Raw genomic sequence first — 27546 nt, 5'->3', positions numbered from 1 at the left:
GACACACCCCGCAGATGTTAAGAGTGTCAGAAAGTGAAAACTAGTGAATTTAAATGAATGTCATTGTTCCAGTAAGACAGCAAAATAACTTTTTTGTTTAATGCTTCCATCTTGTCATCGTGCTTAATTTTGATTGGCTTAATTTTTAAGACTTGGGTTAATTTAAGCATCCTGGGATACAATGTGTTCTTTCAGATTGACCCCAAAATGCATTAAGTATAATTAATTATATCTAAATCAAATAAACATAGGAGTCATTTTAAACAGTTTTTTAATATAACCTAATGTTTCTTTAAATACTACTGTGATCTACAGTATGTGTATAATAACATAAAATTCGAATTAATCATTAAAAAAATGACATCATTTGTATCATTTTTCGGTTTGTTATTCCATTTAAATTCTACTTTGCTAATATTAATATTATAAATTTACTTCCATACTTCACTAATGAATGTTCAGAGTCCAGTAATAGTGAAGGGGCATTTGGACCTTAGATGGAATAAGGATTTCTCTTCCCAAGACAAAGTCACCCCACGTCTGCAGCGTGTACAGGTCTGACATAAATAACACCTGCCCTGTCTTTGTGACTAATGATCTGATATCATAGGAAAAACATTAAAGGCTGCAAACAACACCTTGAACATGTACTTATACTTGAAGTGTCATATAACTTACTGAGTAAGTTATAAAATTCATTTTTGTGTTCCTATCAGTCTCTCTGAGCACTTGCAAACAATAATCTGCAAAAAAAGACATTGCTCAACGCAGTAAAAATGACTAATCCCCCTTTCCCTAATATTGTATCAAATGTTGCTCTCTTGTTTCATTTCACCTGCTCTCTGACCTTCTTCATTTATCCTTTCCGCCTCCTTACATTCTCCATCCTTTCTCACCAACCATCTCTTCTAACCCACCCCTCGTTGCTTATGTTTTCCATCTTGACAGGTCCATGGTTTGAGTCGGTGGGTTCGGCCTCCTGCCCGGAGCCCTCTATCTCCTCGCAGAAGCAGCTGTTTTCACACAACTGTATCATCCTCTGGGACTCCTGTGGGACTCCATGCAGCGTCGTTAATCACAGCACCTCGTGCCTTCCTGGAGCTGAACCTCTTCTGCGGTACCATCCATCATAAAAAAGCAGAGTATGTGCTTTGGCTTTTCAGAAATAAATTTAGACACTACAAGAATAAAAGCAATTAGGGAAGGTCTTTGGCCTATCATTCACAGGCTAATGTATCAAAATCCAAGATCACAGAACTGGATGATTTTTTCTGTATGTTTGTTTTGATCTAATCAATCAGATTGAAATTGATAAAGAGACGGTCTTTATGGTTTCCATTGGCACTATTGAGCTTTATTAATGAATCTGTGGTTTTGGCTGAGCTTAAGGGTTGAGCTTGAGTGTGTTTGATTTGGCAGCAAACCATATCACTAAGGCCAAGCTGAGCCCAGAGGCTGGTGATCAGTCGTGTTTTTTTCTGTATAAATATATTTAACCTATAGGGCTGTCAATTTAATTTGTTTATTTAGTAATTGTATTCAAATCATGTCTGTTAACATGTTCAGAAATTCTGTAACATGGGATTTTTCGAACGTCACGTGAATGCAAGTTTTTAACCTTTTTGTGGATGTGCAGTTGTGGTGGCTCCTCTGGTTTATGCAAAATTTGTGAAAAAAATAGTTACGCACATAATGATCAGAGGTATCGAGACATGCTTTTAAACGTTGAACTGTTTATAATCTGACGTAAAGCATTTTATGCCCCAATAAGGTAATCTCTTAAAGGGATACTCCACCCCAAAATGAAAATTCGAAAATTGTCATTATTTACTCTCCCTCAAGTTGTTCCAAACCTGTATAAATGTCTTTGTTCTGAAGAAACACAAAGAAGGATATTTTAAAAAATGTTAGCAACTGACATTTCTGGGACATCGTTGACTACCATAGTAGGAAAAATGTTTGTATACTTTTTTTGTGTTCTGTTGATGGGAGTAATTCAGGACAGAATTTAAATTTTTGGGTGGAGTATGTTTTAGGCAAATATTTATTTAAAGTTTTTATCTATACAAATGTGATACATGTACATAATTAAGCAAACAATAAACGTGATTACAATTTTAGTCAATTAACATTATTAAAACATAGCCTATAGACCTACAAAAATATAGCTCTGTACACATGCAATATATGTAACACATGTAATATAGCCTTTAAACCTAGATTGTTGGATTAGTCCTCATTATGCTAGCCATTAGAATTGAGAAATTAACTTTGGATAAAACTAAACTCCAATCTCTTTGTTTAGCATCCAAGCAGGCACGTAATCTTCTGATCTTCACAAAGAGAGACAAATGGAGATAAAGATTTTGCTGTTGATAGCAGAAGAATAGATCGTGTATGCTGAGTCTACGCCTTGAAGATATGAGCAGCAAGGAAATGTGGAAATGGGTAATGAATTTCTCATTAAGTCCTGGTTAAAGTGAAGTAATGAAGGGCTGATATTGTGTAATTATCTGTCTACATTATACTCATAGTGAAGTGATCCAATGCATTTATTGCAAATTGACCATAGTAAGGAGGGCGCAAACAGACAGAGATGCATAAATCAAAATAGTCACCTTACCAATGCTTGTGGTTTAAATTAAATGAAGATTAGGTTTTGGAATATTTTGTTCCTTTAAAAGTAATTATAAAACATTTAAATGAATAATCAATAAAATAATAATAATCAATAAATAATTTGATTTAATGATTTAAACCATATTTATATTATGGGTAAGTGGTCCACAGTGCGTAATCATTGTTAAATGTGGTAGTATGAAGTGGTTTTTGACCTATATATTTGTTATTGTTATTATGTACATCAGTTATTATTATTGTTGATGTGTTTAGGATAATGATCACATGTCACCTGGTTTGGCTAGGCAAAAGGTCCTTGTTTAATAAGCCCTGATTTCAATTCAACCCGAGCTTAAAGAACGCTCTGTCAAGAGAGATGGAAAAAAAAGGAAATGACTTGGAAACCAAAGCGGGTTCAGTGAAAGTACATGAACAGTACTGTTTGCAGTACATGTTAACTTGAACAAAAACCTCTTAGGCAGTTCCTACAAAACATTTAATGGTCCCTTCATACAAATGGCAACATCATTTGCTTGGACCACAAATGTGATATAATAACTCAATTAGTTGAGATTTTAGTGAAAATTAACTCCAGCCCATCTTTATTTCAGACTTACAATTACTGGAGATTACAAGAGAATTATTTCCACATGTTCTCAATAAAAATGCCATAATCTCTCTCTCCCAGCACATTAAGGTGCTTTTGTTTGGCATTCAATTGAAAGAGAGAGGGAAAAGGGGGGTGAGGGATATTGGGAACATATTGAGTGACAGACTAATATTGTGGGTTAGTACCGTAATTATACCTCACACATTTATGTAGCGTTGGAAAAATCAGTAAATATCAAATATAGCACTGGAATGTGTTTAAGAAGGGGATTTGGCTGAGTCCCGCTGTCAGAAGCATATGTGTGTGTATATATTTCAGATAGAGAGGTCATGCACATAGCTTCACATCTTACATGAAGCTGCATGAAGGTTTAAATTTTGTGGAAAATCCTTCTCCAAAATGTCACAACACATTGTCTCCGAAGTTTCATTTGCTATTATCTTAAAACTCCAATCAGATTAAATTTCCCAACAGACTAAAACAAAAACAAATGTGGTCTTGGGACATCAACAGCAGGAAAGGCAGACATCTCTGTATAGTCTGAAAAAAGCGTCAAGGGGAAAAACAATTAATAAACAAACGCTTCTACATCCGTGTCAAATGATTTTTTTCTTACAGGAACTGAATTGAAAGATTTTAGCAATGCCTAATCAATACCAGTTTTCTTTTAGTTTTCCTATTTGAACATGATTTTTAAAATCAGCCAGTCATGAACCCTGAGTTAGTGACAGGTTGTATTAGAAGGGGAAACCTTATTTTGGAGATTGTGTCTAAGATCACAGAGATCTGATTTCAAGATGATGTCATTAATATTAGTTCATTTTCTCAGATAAAACAAGATAAAAGGCTTGAAAAAAAATTAGATTTTAAATGTGTAAACTTGCAAGATTCTGTCAACTTTCTCGAATTATGCTATGACCTCACATACTGTACACTAAAAGTGTCATCTATTTTTTAATAGGAACATTTCACCCAAAAATGAAAATTCTGTCATCATTTACTCACCCTCGAGTTGTTTCGAATCTGTATAAATTGCTTTATTCCAATGAACACAATGATATTTGGAAGAATGCTTATAAGCAGACAGTTCTTGGTTACAAGCATTCTTCCAAATATCTTTCTCTGTGTTCATCAGAACAACGATATTGATACAGATTGGGAACAACTTAAGGGTGAGTAAATGATGACATAATTTTTTTGGTGAACTGTCCCTTTAAAGGAATATGGAGAAAGCTGTTGATAGATGTATAGGGCTAAATAAGGAAACACACTAAGTAAATGAAATCCATTGCCCATTGTATGTGTGTTGGCCGTGGGCAACTCCATCCATCTGGCTGAAATTCAAGACACACTTCAGAGAAGGGCCAGAAAAAACAGGTCACTCCTGATGAGAAAACAGCAGTGACAAAGACCTTTCTCATCGTGCTTCACTGATGTTCGGATGTTGCTCCTCACCGAGACTGTGATGCTTTGTTTCACTTTAATTTCAACTGTGATCAGTCTGTGTGTTGAGTTTATGAATGGGTGTGTCAGTGATCCTAGGCAGAAGTCAGAAAGGAAATATACACGCAAGTTCACGAAAAGTGCATATCAATATAAACCTGGTCCCCTCATGCACACCTCTGTCAGTGTGCGCTATAACAAGTACCTTTTATTGTTACAGAGGAAATAAATACATGTCTAACAGTGATCATATGACAAGAGATTAAGAGTATTCACATGACCTTCCTGGTTCTGTGTCGTTTTAATTCCAAAAGCATATGTTTCAAATATAGATAGTTGTTTTAAGTTTTTCAATTCTGCTGTCAAACAACTTGGTTGTGTTTTAAAATGTAATTGTGGAACTGAAATGTCGAAATCAAAACATCGCTATGGTTTGGGTTTCTAATGTTTCTAATTTGTTCAAATATGCTGAGTGAATGACAAAAGTTTAACTTGAGCTGGCCAAGAAAAACACATCAGACACTGGTCCGCTGTGGGGCAGACTTTCTTTTAGAAGCATAATCAATGTATCCTTTGTTACTGGTGAAAGGAAAGAGAACTATTGTCGGATACAAGGTATTTTTCATAAGAGAAGCATGACTTTTAAAAGATTCCCATGAGCACTTCTCAAGATGGAGGTTCAAAAATAGACCGACATGTTCAACCATGGACCACCGGAGCATCTGGTAAAATCGTACATATGAAATACAAACCCTCATATTGCACAAGAATATGTAAAACAAAACCGGTAAATGTAGGGGTTAGATTTTAATGTGAGAAGCAAGAGAACGGTACACACAATACTGGAACGTAAATGGTAAATGTAACCCAATCCGGTGTGAAACCAGCATTCTTGCCTTAACTTCTTAAATCATTCAATGCGAACAGCCAATGAGTCATTGATGATTTTAAAACAGTGAGGAAAGATACCCAGAGGAACACTATATAGCTCAGAGGTTGCTATTTCATAGCTGAGGTGAATTTTCAGTTGTTTTAAGTACTAGCTTCATCTAGTTGTTTCTCCTAAAATTCATTAAAGAAATATAAATATATTTATAACAAGTGAGATGATTGTTTGCATACAGTAAGAGAATCAAACTTATAATAAACTTATAATAAATGTAAAAAACACTTTTCAAATGCAAATCAGAGACAATGTTGAGATCATTGTTGAGCATGTGAGTTTATTTTGCTGAAGAAAATACAAAAGCAAATCTTTCCATTGACTCTCCATCTAATCTCATTACTATCTAAAGAAAATATGACATACATTTTTTTTTGTGCTTTGTCTTTCCAACGAGTACATAGAATGATCTATCTGATTTAAAGGGTGCTGTGACCTGCCCAGGTCAGGCTAACCTGAGGACTGCTGGATGCTGCCGGGGGCATTTACCATTAGCTGTTAATGTGCGTGTGTGGCGCTTTGAGGAATCCGGAGGTCTGAGAGAGGCCAAAATGTTTCATACCTGCCTCCCACCCACCGCCCCCAGCTCCAGCACAGAACAACGGCCCCTTACATCGTTGGACTTTCTCACCTCCCTGATCCCAACACAAACAGAGCGCAATGTGGAAAAAAGATCCCCTTTTCCCAAGAGTGTGCAAGAGAGCTTCACCAGATGTTTATAAACCATAACTTTGAAATATGGCACAAAAATGCTTACAGGCTGTCATGTTGCGTTAATGCTGAGAGGAAGACAAAAAAAGCCTAATTATTTCCAGATGAGGACGTTTTTCCCTCTCTTTCTCATGTTGGAACGCGAGGAGTGTCCAAACTTCATAAATCTGAAATATGTGCTGTGCTCCCCATTTTTGCTTCCTCTGGATGCCCCCCCACCCAGGCGAAAAGAAAAAGCGAAGAAGAAAAACACAGAATGGAAGTGGGCTAAGGAGAGCTTGGCCTCTGGGGTGGGGGTAGGTGGAAGAGTTACTGCCCTCTAGTTCATTATAAAAATCAGTTCGGATTGTTTGCCTTTCTGACCGGTTTCCTCATGCTGCGATTCGGTGGTGGAAAGAATCTAAGGTTTATCATTTCAATGAAAATAAATCCATAAATCCTTAAAGCGTGTAAAATGCGTGTAAAATGGGCTCATTCTAGCACCCTCCCATTTTCACCCATCGTTTAATCCAAGACAAAAAAACTGGTCCGCAAAATGTGCCAAACGGCAGCCTGAGCGTGAGGATGTAGTTTTACAAGCATACCGTGTAGTACCTGTGAGATTTGCTCCCTGGCTCTCAGCATAAGAGGCGAATTCAGATTTAGAAGTTGAGGGCCAGCATAGAGTACTGTAAAGCCCACGGGGCGTTTGGGCACCGTGATTAGATCAAGTCTAATAGTACACCCAAGATGTCAGAATGATGGAAGAACACACAGATGACCTACAGGTCTGGAAGCCATTAGACAAGTTCGAGGCAACACTACACCAGACACAGACAGCTATGGCATCTATAATAACCGTGGGTGCTTGCTATTACATATTTCCTCCTTTTCTGTTGCCATAACCTTACATTTTAGTCTCCTATACGTATACCTACAAGTCTGTTTAACATCTGCCATCTTGACCTTACAGATAATAGCTGTAGTTTGCGATAACAACCTTGTATTTTCAGTCTGACAGACACACACGCACACGCACACAAATAAACACACAGAGCCAGACTCACACTCACACACAACCCACTTCATCATAAACACCTCACTGTTTATTGGGGTTACAAAGTGCCAAATTCACGTCTTCACATAATCATTCCCAGAGTTCTGAAGTCATGGAGAATCCTTCTTATCCTATCTTCCCCTTCACACCAGATGCACACCACTGTTTAAACTCATTCACAAAAAAGGTCCATGCGAATGAATTGGAAAGCATTCCCTCGATACTGTACAGAACACGTATCCCCCGAGGACAAGGGCTCTTCTTCATCTCTCCCTCAAACCTGTACACGCTCACGCCTGTGTACGCTCAGCCGTAATTGGGCAACATACATAAATTAGAGGTGCGAAGTTTCCTCCCCCCGGGTGTAAATTGCTTGGTCCTTGAGATTAAGCACTCATCTCCGTATTGACATGTTTGTGCGGCTGTAGGTGTTTCGATTTAAGCCCGATCGATTCCTTTAAGTATCTAATATAAGGAAGGCAGGCCGTAAACACGTCAAATTAGTGGTAATGAATAGCGGCACACAAGTAGAAGGGGCTGTTGAAGCCTGTACGAGGGACAATACATTAGGAAGAGTTATATGTTCCTGCCCTCTCCCGCACACAGGGTTAAACAGCGCCTTGGCAGCCTCCTCTCCAAAGTGGATAGGGCTGTGCGGTGGTCACACACTGTTTCGTTGGCTGGGCTACAACAGCAACAACCAGAAATTAATGGGAATCTGTAGCTGATTTTAGTGGGCAACAGGGCCTGTAAACAGGAGGCTTTCACAAGCCCTCAAGCCCAGAGGAGATGAGCCAGGAGCCGGCTAAACCCGCGCCAAGGCGGAGCACGGGGGTGGTGGTAGGGATGAATGTGTGGATGGAAAGAGATATTTCACAATCAGACGCACGCAGGAAGCAGAGATGGATGGACAGACATGTAAACTATGAGGAGACCCGAGAAAGACAGAGAGAGAAACACAGATAGGAAAGGAAAACAAACGTACACATTTATTTTCTCGTGCCATGTTTATAAAACAGGGAGCCCCCGTATAACAAACCATAATTCCGTTCGCAGGATTTTTGTGTATTGTTATAAGGACAGCTGTGGCGTGTTTTGTCTTTGTGTTGAGGTTCAGAGATAGATAGCCATGGACAGCTATAGCCATATACGTTTTTACAAATTCAGCATTTAAATACAGAACTGTCTCATTAAATTGCAAATCTTCCGTTTTCTGTCACTGATACACAACATTAATCACCAATTAGCTTGTTTTGTGACTCCGCAGTTTTCTCATTACAATATAATGGCACTTAATGATGCTTAGGAAACTTAATTAAAAGAAAAGAATATATATAACGTGTGAAATTGCTACGACATCAATCAATGTGTCTGTTTAAATTTAGAAGCCTGTCAAACAAACACGCTTCCATTCTGACCCTATTAAGAACAAATCAAGGGCTGATTTGCAACATGTTCAAATGTCACCCAGAATCACTTCTATACAAGACTTCTAAAACAATTACACGTTCCTATGTTATAATCAGTTGGGACCATCACTCAGGCATAAGAATAACAGGCTATGGTAAATATTAGTGGTGTTAATTGAAAACAAGTAAAACCTTAAAGGGACAGTAAACTGAAAAATAAAAATTCTGTCATCATTTACTCACCCTTGAGTTGTTTCAAATCTGTATACATTTCTTTGTTCTGATGAACACAGAAAAACATATTTGGGAGAATACTTGTAACCAAACGATTCTTGGCCACCATTGACTACCACAGTAGGAAAAATGACAATGGTAGTCAAAAGTGCCCCAGAACTGGTCACTTTCCAAAATTCTTCAAACTATCTTCTTTTGAGTTCAACAGAACAAAGAAATTTATAAAGCAATATTTCCTGCTGGTCGTCAATGGTGGTCAAGAACTGTTTGGTTACAAGTATTCTCCCAAATATCTTTCTCTGTGTTTATCAGAACAAAGACATTTATAGTTTGGAACAACTTGAGGGTGAGTAAATGAAGACAGAATTTTTATTTTTGGGTGAACTGTACCTTTAAAATTGTTTTAAAAAAAGCTGTTGAAGGTCACCCTGGTCAATCAGGTACGAGAGAAGCCAAAGATCACATATAGTCCCCCAAAATGCACCTGCCATAATTTAGTGACGTCCACATGCTCTATTAGCTTTGTGGATTTATCGTCATGTCCCTGTCCATTTATCTGCTTTATGATGTAGTAATCATAACCACACATTGTGATAAATAATTACCGCCATGGAATAAACAGCTAAACACACCGATACCTGCACTAATGGCTCCACATTCATAATTCAGCTATCTCACTCCTTTGCCACTCTGCAGACAATTTACTGAATCACAGCCAATTGGCAGCCACAGCAGGAGGTGAGAATAGCCAGAGCAATCAAAAGAACGCTAATATATGCGGGTTTGTCTAACAGAGTTCACGCAGCCTCGTTCGCTGCCGTGCCACCTGTGATATGGAAACGACTAAATGCAGCCTCCATCATCCATTAGGTCCCTCCGACCTTCTCATTAGTCCTACTCACAGCAAATTACCCGCAGCAATTAGAATAAATATCAAACACAACAAGCACGGCAGTGAGACCCAGCCACGGTGCGCTGGGGTGCGACACCTACTGTGGGTGTTATTAAGGTGAGATTTACTGACAGTCATGCTGATGATCATGGGTAGGACATTGGAAGTGTCATGTTTGTATTTCTGTTCGCATGGAACTTGGAAAATGCATGTACAGTGGAGAAGATGGGTTTACTGATAAGCAGCACCAGATTGCCCTTTAAGGGATAGTTCACCCAAACATAAAAATTCTGTCATCATTTATTCACCCTCATGCCATTCAAAACCTGTTTATAACTCTTTATTCCAAAAGAAGATATTTTGAGAAATGTCTCTGTGGTTTTGTGTCCATACAATGATACAAAATCCTTCAAAATATTTTTTTTTCTGGAGAAGAAAGTCATTCAGTTTGAAATGACATGAGGGTGAGTAAATGATGAAAGAATTTCATTTTTGGGTGAACTATACCTTTAACTAGCCCGTGCATAACCTTATCAGAAAATAACAACCACCTAACCTGTTTGTGAATTGATAAAGATGTGATAAGGCTAAATATATAAAATATGAAAAAAAGCTGACGTTATTTTTTTGTTTCAACTGGAAAATATATATATTTTTCAATGTTCTGTTAATGCCCGATTATATTAGATGGGTTATGATGTATTAGTTACAAGGTCATTGATTACACTATTGTAGTCTTTTGTAGATCTACAGCAGAACAAAAGCTTTCCATGATGTCTCAAATGTTTTAAGTGACATACATTACATTAAAAATGCCCACAACAAATATCAGTCACAGCCTTTGTGGAAGCTTGATCATGGGGGAACTGTGAGCGTGTGATGCAAAGATCAAACTGCTGAAGATGGACCCTGATGTGCAGAATATGAGGTAAATCCTGATTTATGATTTTGCCCTTTTCTCTCAGTGCACGTTAATAGCAGTAAATCTTCAGTCATGTCTAGAGCGAACTGTCCACAGTGAAAAAAATCTAGAAGGCTTTTACAAGTCAAGCCTGCATCCCTGTTATTGGACAAACATGCAACAATCAAAAAGTAAGAATAAGATTGCTTATGACAGATTATTCAAAAGACTATGGAGGTAACATTTTCTCTTCCTTTTGCTTGTTACATATATGCGGCACAAATATTAAAACACTCCAAAAATATTTTGCTATGCCTTTACCAATTATTTCTGTATTGTTCAAATACCTTTAACATGATTAAATATGTACCCCAGACACATACTTCAGTTAGAGCAATCCATCATAATAAATGAAGAGTTCATTTGCAAAAACACTGACTAAACCTGAAAATAAACAGATAACATTTTGTGCATTCCAATTAATATCAAACAAACTGCAGTTGGGTTGTTTTGATTATGTAATAATAACTAAAAAGTACAGCTAACTAACACAATAAAACACAATAAAAACTACATAATAAAAAGCACAATGTTAGATTTTTCACACATGAGGACACTACAGTGAAAAACAACAATATCTTCTGACTGAGGTTGTTATAAATTAATTCATGGGCTTATATATTTACTATATATTAACTATAACATAACTATATTATTGAAATCTTTCAAACTTTGGATAGCTAAATAAAGATAAATAAAATAAAGGTATTGTGTAAAAATAATGTAAATAATTCATGCAAATTATGTCTGTCCCTTAGTTGTGGTGTCAGTTGTGGTACATTCTACAAGTAAAATTAAACAGCCACAACAATGAACAATGAAGACATGATAATAAAAATGCATCTTGTTTCACCTCAGAGTGGGAATTTTCACTCATCACATATAATGTTTCGGCAATACATGTCCTTTGTGACCTGTTGAAGACTTAATGAGTAAAACAGCAAAGTCATGCAAAGGTCATGCACATTTGGATTCTTTGTATCATTCCGTTCCTCTTAAGTGCCTGGCACACAGGAGGACGAACAGCGTCTATACTTTACATTGTGTGTGTGTGAAGAGGCCCTGGGCTGAAACAGAGACCCAACCCCCTCTACCCTTAATTCCCCACATCCCACAATCCCCTCGGCTCGGCCTGCAGTGTTTTTGTATTTTCTGATGACAGGCCTGGGTCCCTCGGGAGGGCCACCCCCCTACCTGCACCCCCAAGCTCAGGGACCAGGCAACATTTCCTTCTCTCTTTGGGTTCTGTCCCGCATTGGTTCGAACATTGCTTTCTGATCTCCAGCGATTCGCTCTATTCTCTCCACAGGCTGTGAAGACCCTTCGCTCGCCGTTTCTCTCTGCGTCCTCTCCTTTTCTCTTGTGGCTTTTTATTCTTTCAACATTTTTTCGGTTTCTTCAGTTCTTCGTCTTTGTCTTTCTCTTTCCTTGTTTTCTCCTTTTCTTCGTTCTCCCCAAGCTCCCCAGTGGGACCCCTGTTTTCCCTCTCAAAGATTTCTTGCAGCTCTCCTTTCTTCGTTGTATTCCTGCTCATGGGAGAAACTTTATTTATTTATTTTTTGGTTTAGGCAAGGATATTTGCATGTATTCCTTTTTATTTTATGGTAATCTTAAAGGTTGTTGAGCAGGCCTCTGTGCAGTAAAGAGTGTCCACACCCGATGAACAATTTAATGACATGCCTTGTAAATAAAATTCTACCTGCTGTGGTCGAAACATCATTTTTACTTTGCAGAGACTTTATAAGGTCTACTGCTATGCATATTTTGTCAAAGCTTAATATCTGCAGTACTATTTACAATAATTTTATAGCCCTTTCCTTATATAAAATACATTATTCTTCTGTTGCGCCTGCTTTTCAAGTGCCATATAAAAATAATCAGCACACTCATTAATGCTGGAAGAGAGCCGATTTGCTCGATAGAGTTCTGTCATTGACTGTCAACATCGATGGGGAGAGATGCACGCACACCTCTGTTCAGATTGTCATCTATCACTCATTCCTGTACATTAGCTTCCAGACAGCCTTCCCCTGGGTTAAGTGATGAAGACAGAGAGAAAGATAGGGAGAGGGGAGAGAGAGTGAGCTGTATGATCATTTGCTTGGGATGTTTAATGTGCAAAGCAGTCTTTGTTTGCAAAGTGCTTCACTGCGGGGTGTAGACTGAAGGTTGGGGGACGAGGAGGGTGGTCATGTCTCTCAATAATCCATTAGCTAATGGCTATCTAAAGTTCTGCCATCTTACGTTCATACAGCAGCTGGCTGAACTAAAATACGAACATAAAACGAACAATTAGCAACACGAAACACTGAGGATTTGAAACCAGACGGCTAAATAAAAATTGAAAGAACTGTAGTGCTTTAAAAGCAACCTGTGGCTTCTGATGCCACCAAATGAAAAATACTGTAAGTTTACCACTGAGGTGCAAATGAATTAAAGCTGGAATCCATACATTTGAATTATAGGGACAGTTCAACCATAAATACTATTTTTACTCACCCTTGAGTTGTTCCTAATCTGTGTAAATGTCTTTGTTCTGATGAACACAGAGAAAGATATTTGGAGAAATGCTTGTAACCAAACAGTTATTGGCCACTGTCATAGTATAGGAAAAATTGCAATGGTAGTCAAACGTGCCCCAGACATGTTTGCTTACATTCTTCAAAATATCTCCTAACAAAGAAATGTATATAGCAATTTTAACTACTATGATATACTCAATGGTGGACAAGAACTGTTTGGTTAAAAGCATTCTTCCAAATATCTTTCTCTGTGTTCAAATAAATTTATACAGATTTGGAACAACTTGATGGTGAGGAAATGAGAGAATTTTCATGTTTGGCTGAACCGTCCCTTTAAGATTAAAACTCAATAATTCGTCAGGAATCATAATACACACATTTAAAAATTTGTTGAGGTGAAATTTAAAAACATTTTTTAAAACAAAAATATTTTTTCATCTATTTGGTGATGTTTATTCTTGGTTACTCTCTTTGTTTAAGCTAACTTATAACTACCGATTTGACTTCTAATGAACCCAGTTTGTCTTTTGATTTAGTGGCTGATGATATAAACTATCAAAACTTAAAAGCATTTCAATAATGTTTCTGGGTCATCTGAAGTTCTCTTTCGAGCCGTGTGCTGGGGTGAAGTTCGCCTCATGCAATCAGGTCAGCAGAATCCCGCCAGTGACTTTTACAAGCTAATCAGATCAAGAGCATCTTAAATTAAATATGCAAACTAAAAAAAGAGATACATTTTTGCTGATGACCATAAATGCAAATGATGAGTCAATTAAATGCAATGTGGAATTCAATTAATAAGTTGAGGAGCCCATCATTAACATGTTTACGAAAGTCTGAGCCCACATTCATTATGCTATCAGGTACATAATAATTTAATGAATGGGGCTAATTAAAATATGCTACTTTAAGGGGAATCGGTGGGTTGCGTATAGGGGTAGACGGAAAGTGGGCTGAGCCCAGCGAGAGATCGCTCCCATGAGATAATTACTGATCAGACATCTGTTGGTGATGAGACAGTACAAAAATAAAACACTGGGTACTTTTGTAATGTCTACGTTCCTAACATGCCCCCAACATCTGCTTCCCACTTCCACACAGCGTAAGAAACACAAAAGACTAATAACACAAATCACAGACAAGAAGAACTTTAATTTAATATTGTGAACTTTGAAAAGTTATTTTACAACTTTCATCAAAAATGATAACAATCTATACAGTAGTTTTTGTCTTGAGTTTTCCTATCAATAGAACGGTTCAGTGTGTATCCAGTCAAAAATTAAACGAACAAACAAACAAACACAGAAATAGGAGGCAGAAAAAGGAGACCAGCTTTTTGGTTAGAGTTCTGTTTCCTATCAAATGCTTGTTGCTTTATCAGAGGCTCATCTTAATCGCTGTGATAGAGCCACTAACAAAGTAATCATTGTGTAACAGCCGCATTTGTAATTAAAATCACATGAAAAGAAAAATCCAGCTTACAACATTAGAGAAGTGGCCAAAACGGGCCTCCATCGTCAGTCCTGTTTGCTTAAAAAGTCCTCACGCACATAGACCCCACACTGGCATATTAAAAGCCACTTTTCATGTTAGATGGCAGAATGCAGACACACACGCTACAGAATGACACTACTTAAACCATTCAAGAAAGAGCCCTGAAGCTTAAACGTTCATGGTTCCATTGGCGATATTGTTACAAGGCCCGAGAAAGAGAATTGATGTGAGACAGTGTTACAGACTGGGCGTCAGCACCTCTGCCCCGGGGGCGAGGCATTGTGCTCTGATGTTAGTCATCTCGCTCGGGGTGAGAAATGTGTCGACTGTACCTTATAGAGCGCTGTAGAGCACGCAGGGTTACGTGCACCTCCAGCTAAAGTGTAATATCATCAAAGCTTCACCTTCAGAGCTAATGGTGACACTGTAGAATATGGCTTTTAGCTTCCCCCTTAACTTGAACGTGGCGGACATTACTACAACATCACAAACGAAAATAAAATTAAAAGGCAGCGTTTTACTTTAAATGAAGGAGAAAGTGCAAACCACAACCCAATGCTGCAACATAAAGTCTGAAACATAAAGTCTCTCTTCAAATACAAAGTTCCTTCTCATTATCCTTCATACAAACAAGTGAAATTTGACAAAAAAGTCTTTGCTTTTAGGTAAAAACGACCAATTTGTGCTTTTCGCTGATAAAAATGCTATTCCCTTAAGTGACTCTGTGGATACCGTGGTGGTGGTTCTGAGATCTGTACAAATGATTTTACGCTTATGGGTTTGCATTGTTAAGGCATCTATACTGCTGGTACTGATATGCGCGAAAGAGAAAATGGAATAGACAGATCCATAAGCAGGCATAAATAATTAGATAAATAAAAAAGGACAAGAAGAAACAGGGAATAAAGTATAACAAACATCCTTCAAGATTTGACACACAAAATAAAACCATCACTCTCATAGAAGAGCCCATGCATATTATTACAATAGTACAGATTCTGTAAGCCTCGAAGAAAAAAAGATATAGATTTATATATTCATCATATATATATATATATTTTTATATTTAAAAAATCTACATAACTAAATGCTGTGAGATGCTACGTTTTTGCCATACATTAAAAATTTCCAAAAGGAAAACAATTGCTTTTTAACTTACAAATTATACAAAAATAGACAATGACTTTCTCACGAAAAGAACTTAAAAAATGGAAGCCAAGCAACGTGATACAAAACATGGACCAAAATGCTGACATGAACAATAAAAACCAGGCTGGGTGATGAAAGTGAACAGATCACAAAAAGTATTTTAAAATAACTTTAGGGAGAAAAGAAATATACAAAGTCAGGATATACATACATTATTTATATGGATATTTTACAGAGATTCCCCTCTTTTGTCCAGAATCCATGTTTCTTGTTTGTAGTTTGCTGATGTTGGTGAGATTTTTGTAACTTATTACATGAACTCATTATCAGTGTTGTTAAGCTGCCTTAAGCTATTTTGAGATAAATACAAATAAAACAAAGACTTTGGCAACAGAAAGTAAATCTACAAAAATAGACAACCACCAAATTTAGCCAATCAAACTGCTATACTGTATGTTGGGTGTTTGACACATTTGAAGAGCATTCTACACAGTGGTGTTGAAACATATTTTGCCAAATTCAAGTCATGTCCCTCAAATCAAGCCAAAGAAACAGACGGGGGGTTGTTTTAACAGTCTGCTCTGATACACTTCATTTTACCTACATCCTTCATTAGCGACACAGCAAACCAAACACATCAAATCTATATCACAGTTTAAATTTTTCCATAAACAAAGCAAAACAAAGATAAAAAGTCATCATATGTCATCACATTCTTTGAGCACGCATACAATTCATAAGATTTTTAAAGAACATGAAATGGCAGCTGGGGGTTTTTGTCCTTTTCCTTCAGTACAGTTGTTTGTTTACTGCATATCTCTGCTTATCAAATATTTGCCTTAGCATAAATACGTGGATTCATATTTCAACAGGATTAATCTCTTTGAGAAAAAATCTGGGCCTGAGCGAATAGTTCACAAAAAAATTAGAGCATGACAGCTTTTAATAACTTTTAAATAGCTTTCGTACATCATAACCATCCCGGCTGGTACCCAGATGCTTCGTGTTTGACTCTTCGCTCGAAAATTATGATACAGAACTGAGTATGGCGAGTATGGTTTAACTTTGAAACAAAACAAACAAAATTATGGCAAACTATTTGTTGGCTTCTCCCTGGGGCAAAAATTCCCCCCTCTTGTTTTCAAGCAGTTGGCCCACATCTTCTCATTTCTGAACTCTGAGATTTGTGTGTCTTGGATTTTGCACAATTTGAAATGTATCTGTTTTTATATAAAAAACACAGGTCAGTGTTAACAGAGATCTGCGCCATCGCTCATCACTGCTGCACAACAGCCAGCTCTCAAGAAACGTTGTGGCGCACCCACTCCTAAAGTGTCACATTTGTCATACACGATACGGTCCGTAAAAAAGGCATATGATCATTAAATTCATCAAAAAAGCCCATAAAATCAAAAGGAGATCAATCCCTCCATTCTGCATGGGTACGTGGGGAAATGTCCTTCTGCTGAGCAGTCCAGAACGTAGCTTAAAAACAAAAGAAAACAAACACCTTCCCATAAAAAGAGATTCCTTTTTTTAAAAGGCCTGAGTTTTCGAAAGTTCGGTTTTCTCCTCCACCAGCAACTGCCTTCAGATTCTCTGGCAAGAGCTGAAATCAAATGTGCCTCTTTAGCAGCCCAGAAGCCCCTACATGGGAGGAACAATCATCCCTTGGATCACTAGTCATGAGAAGATAGACAGAGAGAGAAGAGAAGGGGAGAAAGAGAAGGAGAGTAAGCCATGTGATTGTTTGGTTTCATCTGTCATGCAATAATCCCCAAAGAAAAGCTGTTTAAGCATCTGGAGAACATTTCCCACTCAAGCAATATGAACAAACAAGACACAGCCAACCTGGCACAAAGAGAGAAAGAGAGGGTGTTTGCAATCTACCTCTGAAATAAACATTTCTTCCATTCAAACCATTCCCTAAACAGTTACTGAGGTGTTGTGCAACAGCATGCAGTTGACTGAAGTGAATACAGTGGCCCTACACTCTTAAAAATAAAGGTGCTTCCTGATGCCATAGAAGAACCATTTTGTCTAAATGGTTCCATAAAGAACCTTTAACATCCGAAGAACCTTTCTGTTTCACAAAAGGTTTTTTTGTGGCTAAAAAGGTTCTTCAGATTATACAAAGGTAAGAAAGAGATGGTTCTTTAAAGAACCTTCGACTAAATGGTTCTTTGTGGAAACAAAAATGGTTCCTCTATGGCAACGCTGTGAAGAACCTTTTAAGCACATTAATTAAAGTGTGTGCAAAGTATCTGGAGATTTAAAGCACACTCAAGAATAAATGTATTCATTTGGCTTTTTATTATCTGAAGAACCTGTTTTCGCGACAAAGAACCTTTTGTGAAACAGAAAGGTTCTTCGGATTTAAAGTTTTTTTGTGGAACCGTTAAAACAAAAAAGTTATTTTATGGGATCATGAATCACCTTTATTTTTAATAGTGTAGATATTTTAGTTTATAGTGTGTTAGAGATAGAAGTTAAAAAAATGTAATCCAGAAGTTGGCTAAAAATCATTGTACTGTAAAATGTTTGTTCTGAGAAAAGATCTAACATAAGTGAAAAAGTGATAATATCATTATCATCTGTCCATGCCCCTTATGTTTAGTGTAATGGCGTTGACTTAACTGTCCAAAAAACTTTGGGGCCAGTGTATATGGAAATAAATAAAAAGAGGCACTCTGGATAAAACAAAATACATGGAAGACAATACAAATGGATCACATCTAAACAAACAGACTATCGCTTTGGGTAAATTATGGCTTCAATCAGCTGAAGAAGGAGGGACAGAGAAAGTCTAAATGAAAGCAATAATATGTTAAGGGGACCCTGATCCTGTTCAGCCGTAATTCTCCAGGCTTTCGATCATGGCGAAGTTGTACATTAATCACAAGGATGTACAATTCCCAGAGAGTGGTTGAGAATAATCTTTATTCTGTATGATCCAGGGAGGTTGCAGTTCCTCTGTGTTTAATTGGAGTCATTGTCAGGATAAATAGTGACTTGCTTTACAGGCTGTATATCAGTCTTCCCATCAGGGAGCCATTATATGAACAATTCATCAATCCAATTAGTGATAACACTATAGGACGGCTTTGCAACGCATTAGCTAATGCTTCTCTCCCTTGAGGACAAAGCTGTATAGGTTTGCAGGAGACATTCGGGATATTCTTACAGTCAAAGGACGGGACTTTGGGTAAGCGTGTACATGTATAGCATGAGTGTAGCGGACAAACTCAGTAAGGTGCAGAATTTATAAGGTGCAGTTGTTACCTAAAAGGGATCATTCGAAAAATGTTGTTCCAAATTCTTGTGTGGAGCATAAAAAATGATGTCTATCCATTTTTTTCTACACAATGAAAGTGAATGGTGACCACAGCTTTACTCGTTTCCCATTCATTTTCACTGTATCCACTTCAAGATTTTTTGGGTGTACTATCCCTTTATGAAGCTATTTCTTCTAAATACAAACCTTAAAATGATTGTAACAGGTTTAATGTATTATATTCCAAAGGCTTCAGTCATATTAAATAACACATCTCCCCTGAATAAAACTAGTATATTTGTATTTATTATTATTTGATGAAACCTTTTTTTACAGTGCCTCTGCATTTCTACGAGCGTTTATTGTTTATTGCATGTGCCTTTGGGGACTGACACACATTTTTGCGAACATCATTTTTACGAGACAATTACAAACAAACAGCAACACTAATAAAATGTGCTCGCACTGTATACACAGCCTGACCCAAATTAACTTGGTTGCCAACACTTAAACAAAAATAGCTTCAGCTTATATAAATAATTTTTGTTCTCAAACATTAAGCAACTGTACGTTCAGTCCAACATTTGTCTCCGTTCTATTCATTATTGGCCGAGAGAGAAACTCCCATGAGCACCGAGAAGTGTTTCTCTCTCCATTCCTCAGCAGACCACATCACTGTACCAGATTTTTCATGTAACATATTGGCTTCCTATTGATTTCCTCTCTCTGGTCCGTCATCTCTAATTCCTGGGTTATTTCCTGAGTGTCTCTGCCTCATTTGGAATGGAGAAAAAAATGAGTGGTGACCGGCAATCGGGTCAGAGTGCCGAGTGCGTATCAACACACAGAAAGGAAGCACTCCACACTCGCAGATAAGGAATGTCTGCCTCAAACACTCAATTACTTTTATATTGTCTCAGTGTGATGTCGAGATATTTAAGATCAGCGCTCAGGGCAAAATGCTACATAGAGAGTAACTGTCATGAATATTGGTAAGATGATAATGGCATTGTTCAGATAACAGTCAAAGTATGTTGCTATTGACGTCAGACAGTAATACAGTTGTGGGGTTTCTCTTATGTGTCCTATTGGTTAGGGTGAGTCTCACGTATTCTGTCTGGAAAAGTCTGGGTTACATTTCACCCTAACATCAGAAGTTGTTTCATAAAAAAATCTGATGTTTAATCGCGATTAATCGATTCCAAAATAAATGTTTGTCTTTATACATTATATATATGCGTTATATGTATATATAAATGCACACACATCCATGTAAATATAACAAATCTTTACATACATACATATACTGTACATTTATATTAGAATATAATTTATATTATGTATAAAAATGAATATTTATTAAATATATACATGCATGTTTGTGTGTTTATATATACATATAAATATACAAGCCACACACAAAAATATAATAAAAACATATATAATATTGTATATATAATTGATTAAACACGTGTGAGATGAGACATTACTTCATGAGTTTCACCCTTTTATTATTTTTAATTCAAGGTAATGTTAACTGACTTACGGTTTGTTAACTGACAGAACTCTTTGTATACTGCACCCACAGCCACAACTAAACCAGGATAGGAGCTGACACAGATAACAGGAAGTCAGACAGGAAATGAAACGCATATGGCAAGCATTCAACGACACACAGCTGGCCCCGGTGAGTGAGCATGAGGAGGGCGAGGCAGTATGAAGAGGATGCGCTGACGGATGGGTTAATGGAGAGAAAGAGAAGATGATGAAGAAAGAGTATAAGACAGGTGTAACGTACTTCAGGAAAAGGCCAGTCCCTGCAGGGAGCTGGCGGTGGAGTACTTGCTAGAGTCCACAAAGGATTGATCTACTGGATCAGAGTGAGGGAGCAGAGGGACGGGGGAGGAAGATGAAGGAAACAGAAAGAGAGAGAGTTATTTCTTTAGTACAAAAAAGAGGAGCAAATATACAAACAGATTACTGCAAGTTAGGACAAAATGACAGCTGTCTGAGTGTTAGATGGGTGTCAATCAAGACACTTTAAAAAAGAAATGCAGGTCTGAGGGGAGAGCTTGCACAGGACGCTTTTTGTGTGCATAATGTTTGGATTTAAAAAATGCGTTCATGGGCACTGTAAATGCTGCTTGTCTATATATAGCAGTATTTAAAAATGCTTATCCTTCCGACATGATCATTGCCTTTTAAAACTGACATCTCTGTGCTGGAAAAGTTAAACTATTTCAACTTGTATCTTTTACACACACAAACACTGGAAAACATGTGAAGGTTAGGAGAGGTCTGTCCGGTCTACGTTTACTAAACAACGAAAAAGCACAACAGAATGCGTCCTGTAAGAACGGCCCCTTTTCCTGCACAGAAATAAAAAAATCGACAGCACTGGCTTCCAGTATTGTAAACAAAACCAAAATACAGAAGCACCTGTTTATTTCGTGTTAGATATTTATGGGCAATTTTCACATGTCTGATGGATATTCGGCTGTATCGCTCACCTTGGAGGCCATTTCCATTGGCACTGGTGCAGGTAGGGGGCGGTGAGGTCTGGGGCCGTACGACGGGAGCAAAAGCGCTTTTCTGTTTAACTGCGGACACCATGTTGGCCGGGGAGAAAGAGAAGATGCCCGAGGAGCTGCTGCAGTTGGAGGGAAGACTGGTGGAGGAGGCCATAGTGGGACTGGAAGGAACGACTGATGAGGAGAATGAGAAGTGTGAAGAGAAGTGAGAGGTGAGAACATACTTCACAGTCCTACAACATGCAGACAGCAGAGACAGACTGAACACCTGAGCCAAACATACACCGTGAGAATGTTCTCGTGTACAGTTGTTCATGAAAACAAAAGGGTCAAATCAGATTTCATTGATATTTGTAACAATTGCAGATTATGATATTTTGTAAGGTGACTTGATAAATTAAATAAAAATGATTTAATGTGGTAATGGAATAGAATAGAATATCGAAACAATATTGTTTTATGAGGTACTGTAACAAATAAAAAACAATACAGGAAGTTAGAGGACTAAATAAAAATATATTTATATTAATCTTTGTTCACATAAGGTTCATTTCATGAAATTTATGGTTCCTGGTCACAGAACATAAAGGACCATCCCTCCCCTGTCCCAACCCCACCGCTTCTCCTCTTGTCTATTAATACACTAAGAGCATTTTCCCCCTCAACGATTTTACAATTACTACTGTCGTATTTCTGCCACTCTTTTATATCCTGGTCTACCTTTATTGTTGTTATTATTCTACGCTTAAATTTTATGGCACTCCTCCAAGTAAATTCTCCTGATAGTGTCATAATCCATTTATGAAGGCCTAACTAATCAATTAATGAAAATTGGAGCCCAAAGCCCACTCTCTCACATTGATTGAAAGTGTCAGCGTGGAGTCAGTGAGCCTGTTAAAATACTTGTTAACATCTCGGAATCAAAGTAGCGAAGTTGAATTGCTTCTCCTGCAATTAGTTTATTGATTTAATTAAGACGCTTTAATTTAGAAGCCGCACAAGAAGATTGGTGTTGTACGAATGGCTAAGCATTACAGACAGGCTCTGATCGTGTCTGAAGACAAGAGAGGGTGGGGGGATTTCATTTCACCTCTTAAAGAAACAGACATAATAACAGAGATTGCTGTGTGGCTCTGTCAGGAGTCACACATCTTTTGACAAATACATTTTTAGGATTTTTTACTGTAATTTTAGACCACTGTATAAGCATTTTTGTTTAGGTAATTGCACTCATACGTTTCTTGACACCTCATGACTTCTCATTGATAAGTACAATAATACATTAATACATTTGCCTGTGAATACCTCTATTTGTATTTTAATTTAGCCTCTCGAAGGCTGAAACATATTTCTGGTTGGAACTACTGCCTACTGATTTCGATATGCAAATAATCCTAAACATGTTTTTATCAGCTAAGCCTTGTAAAAAAAGAAAAAAGAGAGAGAAAAAAGGGAGAGTAAAAGAAGGAGAGAGCTAGGAGATGTTCATTACTCACTGGCATAAGGAGAGTTAGCAGCAGAGCCGTTGAGGAAGTTTGGTGATCCTCCCAACGTGTTCATGCCTGTGTTACCGTATCCATTCATACTGGTGGAGACGGTACTGTAGCTGCTCTGTTGGGGTGTTGAGCTGGGCACATAACCGTGAGGAGAAACACTGCTCGTGTTTCGACTGAAACCTGAAACACAAACACAGAATCACATGAGAATCAGACGAGAGGAACAACATTTACATTTTAATATAAAAAAGACACATTACAGTTTCTGTATGGAATAGGCACCTCCTGAAATAATTTAGATGATCTGATCACAAGTGGTCAGACAGATTTTTATTTTGACCTGAAAGTAACGTGAATGTCTTGTGATCAGATTTGTGATCTCATGAATTCTTCTCATATTGATGCCCAGAGAAGTTCTATGGAGTCTTGTGCATGCATATGTATGGAACGGATGTATGAAACATATTACACGATTCACAGTACACTATGTGTTTTCAAACCTTCCAAATGTGATAAAAGTGACCAGATTTTTAAAGGTCATGTTTACAACGGCACTGTCCACTCAAGATCAGATCAGCCAAAACAGATATTAACACCACACGTCTAAAATATAATGTATCTCCTGCTTTTCAGTAAGTGCCTTTTAAAACACATGCATGTGTCAGTATGATACAGGAGACAAAGAGGAGACTATATGGAGTATAAATATGCATCAGAATATTAAACGCTGACATGGGTGAAAGCAGCAGGAAGTTCTCGCTGCAGGAGTCCCTACCGTCTGGTTCAAAGGCAGCGCTCATCTCTGCACTGCTTACTATTCATTCTTCCTTTTATCACAGCGCTGATAGATTACTGCTGACTTTACACAAATCATTCACTGTCACAGAGGCAGAGGAGTGCTGAGGTAACGGAGCCTGGAGGTTCAGGGAACATTGCTGAAAGGTTGTATCTGTCTGTACACTGTCTATCTCTGTCATCTTCGCCCACTTCCCTAAGCACCACGTTCTTTCTTTCTGCAGCTGTGCCTTTCTTTGTTTTGCACTCGCATGTGCACACGTATTAAAACGTGTGAAAAACTACATATTTGTTAAATGGACTCTCACCCTGATTGGCTGCTTGTGTGGACTCGGACACATTGACTGCGAGCTGGCTGTGGAAAGAGTTCACTCCCATCATGCCCGTGTGCACTGAGTTGTTGGCTAAACCCGGCAGCTGGTTGTGACTCCGTGGGACGTTGTAGAGCGCTTCTGCGATATCGGCTGCTCTTTTCAGAATGATCTCCTGTGGGGATCAACACAGCAAGGATTAGATAGATGACATGATTAGAGGGACGATAATAAGAAAATGAGTGGCCAAATTATGAAATGAAGCAATGGGGCAACTTGGGAAATGATGATTTAATAGGGCATAGCTGTATATGTAAATATGCAATAGTTCAGATATGAGCTTTAAGGTGCCTGGGTGATGATATTAAAATAGACTTTATTGTACACTAAGGGACTCTATAGTGCTGTGAGCATCAAAATACATTGTTTTTTCTCTTCACAACATTATATTAATAACAGCAGTAAATAACAATATCACGCAAAACATCCATCACAATAAAATCATAAAAATCATTATAACTCAATAAACATACATAATAAAAAGCCTTATAAAGCATATGAAGAGTTTGGTTCCAAAATTTGATAATAAATCAAAATAGGCTTTTTTATTGTGCATTCCAGTTAATATCAAAGTGCAGTTGGTTTGGTTTGATTTAAGCCGTAATAACTGAAAAGAATACAGCTAACTAACACAATTAAACACAATAACAACATGATAACATAACAAAAAACATGATTTTTGAATTTGTTTTAAAACGGAGTTATCTCATTTTGGAACCAAACTCTTCATATATACAGGCCCATTATACACCATAAGAGAAAAACAGATACGTACACCCAGACGCACCTTATATTTTTTATATTTTATCTGCACTGTATTTTGTAGTATTTAAATAAAAACAGGTATGAAATATTTCTCAAATTCTTTGCATGGACAGTACAAAACATAAACGCATCTCTACTATTCACACTAAAAAACTAAAACTATACTCAATCTGGTATAGAATGAAATGCTCATCATTTGGGGTCGATGGGGGAGGACTGCACGTTGTGGTGGGTCTCATCATAATTCACCCTCATAAAGATGACAAGAGCATGTGTATGAGGGGATAGGGGTTCCAGTGAGGGAGCTCTTTGAGTGGTTCGTGCACTGGCCAGCCTAAATAATTCAGTACGGCTGCTCTCCTGCTCAACCCTGCAATCGATGAGCATGTGCCCTCCATTCTCAGTTCATAACTGATCTAACATTGAAGATGCCCTTGTGCTCCTCCTAACCAATGAGAATGAGCTCTTGAGAAATTACATTGGGGGATTCATGTTGAGGGAATATTACAGATGACACTCTTAAAGCTCAGAAATGGATTTAAGATTTTTTTTTAAACCCATTTACACTTACTTTTTACACTGTTTGTATACACAAAGTTCTTAGAGTCATGTGCGCTATGCTTACGTGAGTGTTTATGGCCAGGTAAGGAATTGTTCACCTAAAATGAGAATTCTATCATCATTTACTCACCCTCTTGTGATTTCGAAGCTGTATGACGTTCTTTCGTCTCTAGAACACATGATGATATTTTGAAAAATGTTGGTAACCTAAATTGCTGGTACCCATTTACTTCTATTGTGTGGACACAAAACCAGTGCAAATCAATGGTACTGCCGATGTTCGGTGACCAACATTCTCCAAAATATCTTTTTTTGTGTTCTACAGATGAAAGAAAGTCATCCAGGTTTGAAATCACAAAAGGCAAAGATGACAAAATTCTCATTATTGGGTGAACTATTCCTTTAAGGAGACCCAAAATGTGTAGTGCTGCTGGTGCACGTTGCCATAGTATTTGCTTGTATCTCACCTGATTATTGTGTGGCATCCCATATAAAGCTTCAACAAGGTCTGCTGCCCTCTTCAGAATCACCTCCTACGTGAGAAAAGATGAAAGGGGGCACTTTAGCTCACAGTACATCAATAACACAAACTCCTTTTTGTAATCACCTTGATTGATTCAATTAACCAATGCACTACATTCAACTTTCATGTCTGCCTTGTCACCCAAAGGAACTTTTTATTTGAACATTTATTAAAAGGACAGTCCCTCAAGTACAATCCTGGTTAAGTGTCTTGCTAAAGGGCACAACAGTACAGCAACTCTGTAGCAGTTCATAGATCGCCCTGTCAGGTTTTGAACATGTGACCTTTGGGTTGATCGTCTAGAGCTTCTCGCAACACCCCTAACACAAACATTTGCACGTATAGTCATACAAGAACCCTTGTGCATCATCTACTGTACTGTAGAGATTCTTACTATTATTATTATAAATACATAATACATGAACACAAACACATTTAAAGCAAATACATGCATGTTTGCTCATGCAAACGACTTCTCCGCAGGAGAGCACTATTTTCATTCTAGGTAATCGACTTTCACACCCGTAACAAAAACCTATTTATTACAATCCCTTTACGCATTAAACATTTATTTACAGTGTTTTTACTCTGTGTATTCATTTTATTTCTTCTAACCCCTCTCTTCCCCTCTCTTTTTAAACCCCGAAGCACCAGTGGCACCCTTTTTAAAAGTTAATGTGCTGAGGAAATAAGCTCGCAGCGCGACAACCAGAAAATTGTTCTCACCCTCCGCGTGTAACCCTCTCTGCGAACAAGCCCCCGAGCATGTGTGCCTGCCTGCCAGCCGACATATTGCCTTTCAATCAGACCCCCGCCTCTCCATCCCCCCACCCCGGTGGCCCCAGACGCAACTCACAGACACGAACATGACGAGGGGGTCAGCAAAGCAATAAAGATTTTTAGTGCGCTGTCCAAGGTGCTAAATTCACTCAATAATGGGAGCTCTGGCACTGCGTTAACCCCTCGTTAGGGGTGCTTTGCGGGGGAGGCGCCCGTCTCGGCTAGCCCGGGCTCGGGCTGGGTGATTGAGAGAAGCGAGGGAGCCTGGGGAGGCCTAAAGTGGTTCTTTAGTATGGATGTGTGACTCCGACGGGCTCTCTCCTCCTTTACCCTCTCTCAGTACTGGATGGAGAAGGAACATAAGGGATGAGAAGCATTAGTCCATGGCCGTGTCCCCCTCCGCACCGCCACAGTGTCATTTATTCAG

General features: G+C 38.1%; 1 protein-coding gene across 3 annotated transcripts in view; it reads right to left on the bottom strand.

Moving 5' to 3' along the window:
* Positions 1-14504: 14504 nt before the first annotated feature.
* Positions 14505-27546, bottom strand: part of ebf1a (EBF transcription factor 1a) — a 126524-nt gene continuing 113482 nt past the window's right edge. The window contains exons 12-17 of one of the 3 annotated variants that reach the window (XM_057349501.1): positions 26284-26349; positions 24428-24605; positions 23325-23504; positions 21808-22002; positions 21096-21167; positions 14505-17702 (exon numbers count right to left, since the gene is read on the bottom strand). In XM_057349501.1, coding sequence (XP_057205484.1) covers positions 21097-21167; positions 21808-22002; positions 23325-23504; positions 24428-24605; positions 26284-26349 — 690 coding nt within the window. In that variant the 3' untranslated portion in view covers positions 14505-17702; position 21096. The remainder of the gene's footprint in view (positions 17703-21095; positions 21168-21807; positions 22003-23324; positions 23505-24427; positions 24606-26283; positions 26350-27546) is intronic. The other 2 variants (XM_057349502.1, XM_057349503.1) reach the window with 2 other exon arrangements.

This window comes from Triplophysa rosa, linkage group LG13 (genome assembly GCF_024868665.1).
Source record: "Triplophysa rosa linkage group LG13, Trosa_1v2, whole genome shotgun sequence".
NCBI lineage: Eukaryota > Metazoa > Chordata > Actinopteri > Cypriniformes > Nemacheilidae > Triplophysa > Triplophysa rosa.
Note: the sequence above shows the minus strand (reverse complement) of the source record. Positions and strands in the feature narration are given on the sequence as shown.